This window comes from Oxyura jamaicensis, chromosome 4 (assembly GCF_011077185.1).
Source record: "Oxyura jamaicensis isolate SHBP4307 breed ruddy duck chromosome 4, BPBGC_Ojam_1.0, whole genome shotgun sequence".
NCBI classification, from domain to species: Eukaryota; Metazoa; Chordata; class Aves; order Anseriformes; family Anatidae; genus Oxyura; species Oxyura jamaicensis.
The window spans coordinates 72,867,649-72,878,676 of record NC_048896.1 but is presented as its reverse complement, the minus strand read 5'-3'; the positions used below and the strand labels follow the sequence as shown (position 1 = coordinate 72,878,676).

At 46.7% G+C, this 11,028-nt stretch overlaps 2 protein-coding genes across 2 annotated transcripts in view; one reads left to right on the top strand and one right to left on the bottom strand.

The window, feature by feature from the left end:
- Positions 1-801: 801 nt before the first annotated feature.
- LOC118166445 (translation initiation factor IF-2-like) lies at positions 802-2,252 on the bottom strand. The gene is made up of 2 exons (XM_035325369.1): positions 1,559-2,252; positions 802-1,509 (listed from the first exon to the last, which is right to left on the bottom strand). The coding sequence occupies exons 1-2, from the start codon at positions 2,213-2,215 to the stop codon at positions 1,261-1,263; spliced, it is 906 nt and encodes a 301-aa protein (XP_035181260.1). The 5' UTR covers positions 2,216-2,252; the 3' UTR covers positions 802-1,260.
- Positions 2,253-2,267: 15 nt separating this feature from the next.
- Positions 2,268-11,028, top strand: part of KLF3 (Kruppel like factor 3) — a 27,697-nt gene continuing 18,936 nt past the window's right edge. The window contains exons 1-2 of the mRNA XM_035325368.1: positions 2,268-2,422; positions 6,056-6,094. The gene's annotated coding sequence lies outside the window, so the exon portion shown is untranslated. The remainder of the gene's footprint in view (positions 2,423-6,055; positions 6,095-11,028) is intronic.

Sequence of the window (11,028 nt, the reverse complement as noted above, 5' to 3'; positions counted from 1 at the left end):
ATCTCTTCAAATTTTTGAATTGCTTAAGTACAAAAACCGAACACAGGAAGATAACGAAATGCTGACAGGTGCACAGTCCTGTTTTGTACCACAAAAGCATCACTCACAACCCCCTCTCTCTTGTTTGTTAATACAAATCCAGAGTGACTTTACAGAACACAGTAAAATTGCACTGGATTAAACTTGGTTCATCTGAGGCCAGAACAAGGTAATAGTTAACAGGAAAATCCAATGATTTTACCAGGAGGAGCATGCTTGCTACTACCAAATATTTTCGTCTGTCTCACAATTGGACACCAAAACAACTCTGCCCCCTGACTTCAGAGTTCTAGCTAGCTGTGTAACCTGTGCTAGCTCCCAGAATAAAAGAGTGCAAATCTGGGACATAACTACTTTATCTTGAGCATGTTCATGCAAGAAAATTACAGCAGCTCCTTTTCACAGCCCTAACAAAATGTTTTGTGTCCATGTGTATGTTCTAACACAACAATTCTGTTTATTTTATAGGCTTATAATAAAAAAATCACACTTTATGAGCTACATGATAATATTTCAACAATACCTTGTTGTGACATGATACAGTGTAATTATCCAGGAGATACTACAATTTATTGTTATGTCTTTGAGTCATACCCTTCGGGGTTGCAGACTGGTGTCTTAGTGTGCTTTTTAAAGCCATAGACTATCAGGCAATGTCAGGGGACACATTAAAACATCCTAGAACCAAAGATGTAAACTGAACATGTGGCTGTGCACAGCAGAGCGTGCATCTTGAAAACATTTCTCCCTATCCTTCTCCCTTCCTTCTGTGTTTTGCTTTTACAGCTTTATTGACTTAGTAATAATCAAAGAGAACAGAAATAACAACCACCCAAGCATCCAGAGGTGAGTTACACTGGGGTCATGCCCAGTCAGGGAGTTGAATACACCGGCTGATCCCAGGGAGCTGGACATGCCCAGCACCCACCACTGACGTTACCCACAGGACCAAGCGTGTAATCAAGAGTCCCACAGTGTGACTTCTCCACCCTCAGAAAGCTTTTTATCTGTCCACAGTTCACACTGCAGGACAGAGCTTTGCCAAGGGCAGCAGTTGCCTTTTGGTTGACGTGTTAGGTACCATTTACCAATCTGAACAGGACAGGGTTTTACATGGCACAATGAACATATAACACCTTATATACAACATATGGTGTGTTAGGGGCAGAACCTTTGCCTGAGCAACAGAGCTGAGGCGGCAGGCCAGGATTTTATTTTACTTTATTGCAGCAAACACCGCTCCAAGTGAAATCCCTCGGTCCACAGGCGGGCACAGAGACAAGCGGCTCCTGTTTCACGGACCGTACGTGCAAAACCACAGCCTCCAGCAGCAAGCACCGTCCCGGGCCGACTGCTGCCTCCAGCCCAGCGGAGCCCCGGGGAGGGCCGAGCCGGGGCCGCCTCAGGCCGGTGCCCCCGGGCGGGCCTCGGCCCCGGCGGCGCGGAGCGTGAGGCGCCTCTCCCCGCCCGCTGCGCCCCGCGGGAGGTGGGAGCGCGGCCACGAAGCACACCCCGGCACGGGCCTCAGGCGGCCGGCAGCGGGCGAGCCGCCAAGCCGGGGCGGAGGCGGCCCCACACCTCTGCCCCACGCCGGCCGCCCGGCCTCGCCTCGCCCCGCTCCCCTCTCCCAGCCCCCGCCGGCGAAGCCAACTCGGCGGCGGCGGCAGCAGCAGCGCCCCAGAGCGAGCACCTCCCTCCCTCCCTCCCTCCTCCCTTCCTTCCCCCCGGGCCGTGACGGCTGCAGTGCCGCCGCGGGTCGGCCGGGGTGGGCGCGGAGGGAGGGAAGGAGGGAGGGGAAGGGGCGCGCTGCGAGGCCGGCCGCCAGGCGGGTGGGGAGGGGAGGGGAGGAGAGGGGAGGAGCAGCCGGCCGGGCAGGTTTGTCGGCGGTGGTTGTCCCGCTCCCCGCCCCTCCCGGGGCTGCTGGCGGATAATTAGTGTCTGCGCGAGGCCGGCTGCCCCCGGGAGGCAGGGCGGGCGGCGGGGAGTCACGGCGTGCCCGCCTGTTTGTGCGCTGCGACTCGCCCCGGCCCCTCGGCGGAGCCTCCACCCCGCGGGCGGGGAGCCGCCCTCCTGCCTGCCTGCCTCCCTCCCTGCCTCCCTCCGTCCCCGCCCGGCCGCGCTCCCCTCCGTGACCCTCCCGGGGAGCCGGGCAGGGCGAGGGAGGCGGCGGCGTCATGTGACAGCGCGGCCCGGTGCCAGCAGCCCGGGGGGAAGGCGGGAGGCAGGCAGGGAGGGAGGCAGGGCGGGAGGGAGCGAGGCCGGCCCCTCCTCACACACACACACACACACACACACGCACACACAGAGCCGGAGCCACGGCGCCTCCAGCCTCCAGCCTCGCCGCCCAGCGCCCCCACGGCGCCCTCCGCACCTCCCGCCCAGCGTAAGTGTGTGTGTGTGCGGCAGCCCCCCCGGAAAGTTTCCCGGAGCTGCCGGAGGGACGGGGTCGTGGGGACGGGGGGCTCGGGGAGAGCGGCGGGGGGGCTCCGGGGGCTCCGCGCACCTGCCCGGCCTCCGGGGGGACCCCAGCCTCAGCCCGCCCCCCGCTGGGGCGCCCCCGGGGCCGCCGCCCCGGCTCCGCGCTCAGGGGTGCGGGGGCTTTTTGGGGATGGTGGGACACGGCAGCGGCCCGGGGAGATGTTCCCGGGGGGGGTCGGGTTTTGGGAAGGGGCCGGCCGAGCTCCCGGTTAAGCCAGGGGGTGGCCGTGCCCCGCAAAACCATGTTAACCCCCCCTCGAGCTGGCAGGGGTCGAGGTGAAGTTCAACCACGCCGCAGTTAGGTACGGCGGTAGGAATAACGACCGCAACTTGCTTCCCTTTTTCTGGATGCCGTTTATTTTTTATTTATTATTATTTCTTTAAGCCTCAACGGGAACGGGAGCGCTTACTTTGGACTTTTGTCAGATGCGCGTCTCGCACGGCCGGGGGCAGCCCTGGCACAGGACAGCCTGCTCCGGGGGGGCACAGGCGGAGAGAGGCGCTGGGAGCTGCTGGGGGGGCATGGAGGGGGAGAAAACGGGGGCTTGCCTCGTGTCCTCCCCTGGTAATTCACTTACTGTACCTGTATTGTCCGCTGTGTTTTATTTGCTTCCTAGCCTTTGAAAATGCAGGAAGTGCCACTGTTTGTAGAGCTGAACTCTGAAGGTTTTATTGTTATGAAAAGCTGAATTTGGGTGCCGGATACAAGAGCTTTGAAGGCTTGCCTTTATTTAAACTAATATCCATGAATGTTCATTACCTGTATTGAAAACAAAGGCTTACATGGCTGCTCAGTAATGATTTTTTCCCATAGAATACTTTTAAGATGCACACTCTTGGTAATTGCATGAGGAACTTCTTGTGTGAGAGGAACTACATCTGGATTTGATAATCCTGCCTGACCCAGAAGAGATTTACTTCAAACTAACTTTCCTCCTGTATTTTTAAGAGCTTTTTGCCTAGTATAAATACAAAAACCTGAAGCTGGTGTGAGTGGCATTTTTTTTTATTTCTGTCCAAGCCGGCAAAATACCTTTTTTCCCCTGCATAGAGTGTGGTACAGACCACAAGGGGGATGGGGTCAAGGGTGGGGTGTGTGTGAGGAGGGAGAAGATACAAAGTGGTCTGTGCCTTCCATGAGAAACTGAACAAAATTTCCTCTCAGTAACAGAGCTGTGAGACAGACCCGATGTGCTGCGAGGATTTGAGCCATGTAGTCGGTACCTGGCCAGCCAAAAGCAAAAGCCTTCAGATAAAAAATGATATAAATGTGAGCGAGATCAGTCAAAGGCTCTAAGGTACTACAGACAGGAGTTGTACAGCCACCAGGTTGCTTAGCTCCAGATACTCAGTATGAAGAAAGGAGCTGATATCATCAGCGTAAAGCCTGCACCCACACATCGCTGTGCAGATGCTCTGCTGGCCAGCGTGCTCTTAAACACCAGCCATGGAAAGCCTGCAGCAGTTGCTAGTGCTGCTGTAGTGCCAGTCCACATAATTTGCTGTAACGTGTTCTCACATTGGATAGCATTAGCTGTCCCACCCCTGGTGTATAAATAACCAATGCAAAGCATGTAAGGGAAGAGAGTGCAATGAAACCACAGCTTTGAAGGAAAGCAAGTGTCAAAGTTACCCTAGTATATGACATCTAGACAAAATGCACCTTTCCTCTGCCTCCACCTTGAGGAAGGAGTTTGTTTATCTGGCTGGGTATTTGGGTGTTTCGAAAATAAAAGTGTTTTATCCACAGAAAGTCAGGTCCTGAGGCAAAGTCTCTGCATATGGCAGAGGGATGCCGAAAGCCAGGCGTGCGGTGCTTTGGACAGATGCACTAGGTGCGCTGAGCTGTGCAGGTCCTCAGCCATGGAACAGTGCTGGCCCCAAGAAGCAAGATGCTGCCTGCAGCAGCCCCTTCCTCTACAGCTGCTCCTGCGGTGGGCTGATTCCTTAGGTCCTGCTCGTGTAGGTCCTTGCTTCTGGGCTAGGAGCTGACTGCTTGGAGAAACAAAGCTCTGCTTCTGTTTAGCTACTGGCGTTCTGTCAGTCCTGTAATAAATCAATCAATCCCAGGGAAAGGCTTCGGTTAATCATCGTGACCCGTGGTGTCTAAAAAATCTCGTGCTCCCTCGTGTTGTTAAGGGTGCCTGTTTGTAAATAGGGCAGGTCCCTAGCATAAGGACAGTGTTTTTCTTCACACCCAATGAACAAACACCTCCACCCACTGTTGTTGTTTTAAAAGACTCCAGCTGCTCATGAATATAGGGTCAGGGAGGGCCGCCTAAATGTTTCTCTGTGCTTTCTCCCCAGCGCAGCCAGCAGAGCTGTTTCCTGTTCTTTGTTTCAAGGCTGGGGTTTGCGTCACACATTCCAAGTGGCATATGTGGTGCTCTTTCCTGTTTCAGGCTGTTTTCTGGTAGATCGGTAGCCTCGTCCAGGCCCCTTGTCACTGCCCCTCAACTCCCAATCCCCACCCAGTGAGTTATCATGTCTCTACACACTCACGATTGCTTAAGATGCCTGTGTTATGTCATCATGAGATTTCCAAGTTAACCTTTAACGCGCACCCGCGACTCCCAATGTGCTTATGGGGGTGACCTGAAGAGCTTCGCTGCCTTTGCCGAGAACGGGTACTCAAGTCTCCAGAGGACTGGGATCCAGTTTTCTCCTCTGGCTTGCAACACCAGCCAGGCTGGAACAGCTCCATTAAAGCTGCGGAGTTACGCTGGTGTAAAAAGAGTGCGAGAAGAGAGCCCACATCTTGCAGATGCACCTTTCTGAGGGAGCTTTGGCTTCTGCTGTTACCCAACCTGGATGGCCCACCGCGAGCACCTCATAGTTCCAGTTCATGAAAGGAATAAACATTTTCTCGTCATCCAAACTAGAAGATTCTCTGTCTCATGGATGTAGTACAGAAAATGAGACTGCTGGCTAACTTTTCTTTGGAATAAATAGGCATAGCTGTCCTATGTTTTGCATTTCTGAAGGTGCAAAAGTAATCTTTTAAGTCCTATTTTTAGATTTGTCTTCTCCCCATAGCCTGTTACAGGCAAACATGGAGAAACATCCAGAGGAAATCCAAAAAGAGAGACAAATCTTGCCGTTGCTTTGGGTCTGACTGATGAAGAGCTAAAGGACCCAAACCAAAACTCATTGAAATCAAGAGAAAGACTTGCATTAACTTCACTGGGCTTTTGAATCAGGCCCCTGGATGAAAATGCAAGATGGACTGTTTATTCCTCTCTGTCATTTCTGTGCTGGAATATGCATGTTTCCTGTACGCACTGAAATACTTCAACTCTTCTATTTTGCTACTTTTTATTTCATTTTTTAAAGTAGCCTTTTAATCCCTGCAGTTGCTCTTTAGGATGCTAAGGATCACTTGTTTGTGATCATTGCAGATGTTTTAAATGCTATTGTGTCTTTTAAGAAGTATCTGAAATACATGCTATGAACTTCCTCTTTCAGGGCTTAATTGTATGTGAAAAAAGTACTAAATAATGTGCACATCCTTACATGAACTTGTTTCTTGTCTATTTAGAAATCCAGATAACAAGAAGTATTTGGCCGCACAGTTTTGGTAAGTTGTTTACTGATTATTTTCACATTGGTTACTGCCACTTATTTTTACATAACTATTTTTACTTAATTTACTCAATTTGCACAGGATTTAAAACATTTCACTTTTTTCTCTGTGACAAAGGAAAACTGTTGCATATAACTGCAGTTTGATATTGGAAACTAGCATATAAGAAATGCAGTACATTTTGTGGTTCACACCTTTTTGTATTCTGAAGTCTTACAAAATCCAAGACTGAGATTAAAATTATAAGAGTTTTGTAAACCAACTTTTTAATATTAATTAGCACTGCTAACAGGAGGTCTTTTAAAGTTCCTTTATGCTGTCAGCATTGAAGCTTTGTGTTTTCATTCCAAGGCTAGTTGCTTCCAATCCAGAATATGAAGTTTGGCAGAGCTGGTTTTAGGAGAGATTTAACCCTTCCCTTTTAAGTGTTGACTTGATGCCAAGCCTTCCCTTTGAGGGCTTTGTAGCCACAATAGATATCTCCCAGGGGAAAGAAGTGCAAGTGTACATCAGCCAAACTGAACGATAAAGCTCTAGTAGGTTTTTCGTAGTAAACTAAGTCAGAATGGAAAAAAAAAAAGCATGTGGTCAAGTCTGCCTATCATGCAGTCAGTACGTTACCAGCAAACTTGATCCATGAAGGCACGACAGAATTTCCGCTTTTAAAGAGTCTGAGCTTCTTTGATCACTGTCTCATTTGTACCCACTATGCTATCCAGCTCTTCTCCCTCGTTTCTTTTTCACTTCTGTAGATACACAGTTCATCAACATTTGCCCTATATTCAATTCATCACTCAAATTAATCATTTAAGCTATTATTCGTAAATGTACACTTTCTTTTCTTAGGATTAGAATTTCTTTCTTCTCTCCCAAAGTATCAAAAAATTTTAATGTCTCTCAAGGTTCATTAAATAGTAGAGTCCTTCATGTTAGAAAGCAGTATCTTCTGTCATTCTTCCCTAGTAATATCAAAAGATAGGATTAATATTTGTCCTTTAAAATTATCTTCAAAATTAAGAAAAACACAACAGAAAACAAAGTTCAGTTTGGAAGGGAAAGATTATCATACCATTCCACATACTTCACTTGTTTTCAAAAGTCAGATCTTTTATCCTTACTAGACTGTTTCTCCTTCTAAGCAGTAGCTTGAGACAGGAAACCAGACAGTAGTCTGCCCTGATAAGGGAGAATATTGCCTAATGGAGGTACCTCAAGAGCTTTTCTTTCTCTTTCCCTTGGGTTCAGTAGATGTAGAACTGAAGGTTGAACTGGACTCCATTTTTCTTTGGCAGACATTTTTTAGTGAGCACTGCAAAAACTTTTTTTTTTTTTTTCCCGAAATTATGTTCAAGAAATCCATTTCCCGACATGTGGCTTCAAACAGCCTGCAACAGTAATTATCAAATCTAATTGAAATACTGATTAGTCTGCTACACAGCTGATAAATGATTATGACAAAACAGTTCTAGGTCAAAGTGATGCTAGCAAAGTTAGGATGTACAAGCTGCACAAAATACCAGATTTTTCAGCCTGCTTGCACTTCTGAATGGAGAAAGGTTAAAGATGTTCATGTCAATAAAAAGCCAAAATAGTTTGAAATTCTTTGCTATGTGAAAGAATAAAATGTGCTGTTACATAAAAATTAGAATATTTAATTGCAGTGGATTTTAAAAAACTAGTTATTTTGATTGAAATCATTGAAGCATCTGGTTGAAGAGGCACATTAATCTTAGAATAATGAAGGTTGGAGGGGAGCTCTTGAGGCCATCTGGTCCAGCCCCTGCACTAGGGTGCATGGCATTTTTGGAGAGCTTTTTATTGTTAAGTGACACAATAAAATCAAAACAAAATATTGCCATTTATCTTAATATTTTTTTTTATGCATAGGAAGTGATGCATTCAGCTGAAAATTTTTGTCCAGGTGCTGCTTTCTTTTTACACAGTATCCTAAATTTTTGAACACTTACTGCCTAGAGGAAATCCAATGAAATGAACACTTACACCTAGAGGAAATCCAGTGAATAAGCAAATGCGGGGGGCTGCTGACCAGCAACACGTTTCCTTGGTGTACTGGTTCTTCATGATTTTCCCCCTGCTGCCCTTTGTGGAGTGGCTGCTCTGTTCCCTTCCCCCAGCTCCATCTCGAGGCCTTTGCTCCTTCCCCTGCTCATGCTGTCTGGGGCTGAATCTGAGTGCTGTGCTCTGCTGAGCTGGGGAGTTTCTTTGCCTGCTGCTATTTTGGGGCCCGGCGCAGTTCAGCGCTCGCTTACTTCCCATTAAAGTTAATGGAACTTCAGAAATACTTTTTTTTTGCTGACACAGGTCTTGATGAGCAGCTGGTACTGTCAGTGCACACACATCGTGCTAGGAGCTCTGGAAAACCCTTTTTCAACCCTTTCCAGGGACTCCTGCTGTCAGACGCTGTTTTTTTCTGTCAGACTATCTTCCAAGGTTCCAGTGAAGGAGGCTTCTCAGCCCAGCCCAGGAAGCCTCCCCTCCCTTTGGATTTCATCAGTGGAGAGTCTTCTGATACTATCACTTCTCCTTAATAACAGGGGAAGTTTGAATTGAGGCTCATGGAAGAAGTACCAACTTTTAGGGCAACAGCCTAAGACCCAAAGGGCTTGGGCCGAAGAGCTGCAGCCACAAGACGTACGGTGGCTGCCAGATACCAGCAGTGCTGCAAAAGCTGCCCTGTCTTCGGGGAGGCCGCTCAGGCAGTGCTAATTTAGCAGATACCATTACATTATTCTGTAATTATACCAACAGTAACAATAATACCTTGATGCTTCTAGACAAAGCCTCACTGTACCACAGGGCAGCATTCCTTGCTTCCCCAGGCAGAAAGATTGAGAAAGCAAACACTCGCACATAGTTTTATGCAGAGTGAAGAGACGCAGAATTTATGGCCCCCACCCTGCTATCCACAGCTGTGCTATCATTCAGGTCACTGCATGCGCTCCCAGGTCTGGAGCAAAGGCTCTGTGCTGCAGAGAGGATCTGTAGTTGCTGGATGTGCAGAGTCAGAACTGGACATCCACCCCACCCTTTCCTAACAGCTCTGTGGGGTTGGCGGACCTTGAAGGTGAGGTACAGAGCTGTGGCAGGAGCACGATTGCTCTTCAGCAGCTGTCGTGTGGTGCGGATGTGCAGGCTGGGTGTGTTCTTCAACTGCTCTGCTCCTTTCGGCCACTGCAAATAATCTATACAAATCCTTATTGCCAGAATACAGGCTAAGTAACTTTAAGCTCTCATTTACTAATTATGTCTCTGAAACAGCAAACCATACTTACTTATTCACTAGTTAATCGCAAGAAGTACCCAATCCTGACAGGGACATGAACTTTCCTTCTGGAGGGGATACTTCAGTTCCTATTGGATCGTAAGGGCAGATTTTGTGATTTTTCTCATTTGCTCTTTTCACTGGACTTCACACATGAAAATACTGAGGAACTTTGCCTGGACTTTACCTTGCACCTGTCCTTATTTGCATACAAAACCCAATTGCTTCATTTGTCTTTCTGAAGTACAGGGTGTGAGCAAAATCTTATCAAAAGCCATGTCCTGTTTGGACAAGTTGGACTGACTTGGCAGAGATCCACAGGGTGGAGTGAATGGGAGGAGGCAAGAAAGTAAAACTGGGTGGCTTGTTAGCAGAAAAAGAGAAGGAGAGAAAAAAAAAAAAAAAAAAAAAAAAGGTTGAACGTTTTGCTACCCGGTTTTGCTTTAATTTTTTTTGTTACAGATTATATGCATTTTAAATTTTTTTAGCCCACGTGGAAAAAAAAAAAAAAAACTTTTAATGTAAAATAATTTATCTAATAGGTGAACACTAAAAGCCCTTATTTTTTAATACGTTTAATGTAAATATATTGTTGTTTCTTCACTGTTATTTTAAGGGTACCTCAGAAAATAGGAGCACTATTTTGATTTTCCAGAAATTAGTTTTATTTACTAAACAATTTGTGAGCTTTCAAACAAGCATATTATGAAATCAGTGTGTAAAGTAGAACCCAACTGTTTTTTCATTCCTCTATAATAGAAACAAATAAGACTGTTTACTTTCCCTGCTGGCCCCTTCTCACACGTTTAGGGGAAAGACATAGTAAGGTTTTGATTTGGTAGGCATAATTTTACAAATAATCTAAGAAAAACTACCATTACATCTTACTTGAAGTAGTGTAGTGTATTTTGTGTGTACTTGCATGTGTGTAGACATATTTCCTTGTGAACGTGGTCCAAGCAATCTCTTTGGAGCACCGTTTCTAAACACAAAGAGCATGGTTTTATGAGTTTGCTTGCAGTCTTAGGAAAGTGTCACTCTGAGCTAAATTTTAAATGACAGACCCAAAGCTGGTTTATATTGACTGTCTAGCAGCTCTATCAATTTCCACAAAACAAGCGTTAAACTTCCTAATCTGGACCACCAAGACCAAGTGTTATACATTGATTGATTTTCCTTTCTTGAAATTTTTTCTACTTACTATCAAACTGGGAAAGAAAAGCTATCTCTTAAGCGTAACAAATGATGAAGGAGTACTCAATGTCTGCACTATGATGCAGCAATAAAATTAATGTTTTCTTCTACTGTTCTTAGATGACTGCATCTGAGAAAGATTGAGAATTACTTTTCACTTTTACTTGGTGCAGTACGCTTTCTGTTGTCAATGTCACTCTAATTCCTGCACAGTAATTTAGAGCCCTCTCAAGAAACACTCAGATGTGTAGCATGAAGTGAAATGTGAAACAAAAGTCTTTCATGCACTTCCTTGGAGCAAAAGGAGGAAAGGACTAACTCTTAAATTGAAGAAAATTCAGTTTTAAAACTGCAGAATGACAAAATGAATGGCCTGGAAATATGACTGGTTTCTTAGAACAAACCTCTTCTCTTCTCTTCTCTTCTCTTCTCTTCTCTTCTCTTCTCTTCT

Excerpts from the sequence above, each read along its gene's own strand:
- LOC118166445 (XM_035325369.1), bottom strand. The coding sequence starts at position 2,215 with ATGACGCCGCCGCCTCCCTCGCCCTGCCCGGCTCCCCGGGAGGGTCAC. Across the intron at positions 1,510-1,558 it reads CTGCCGGCCGCCTGAGGCCC|CGGGCGGGGAGAGGCGCCTC; the intron begins GTGCCGGGGTGT and ends CGCGGGGCGCAG.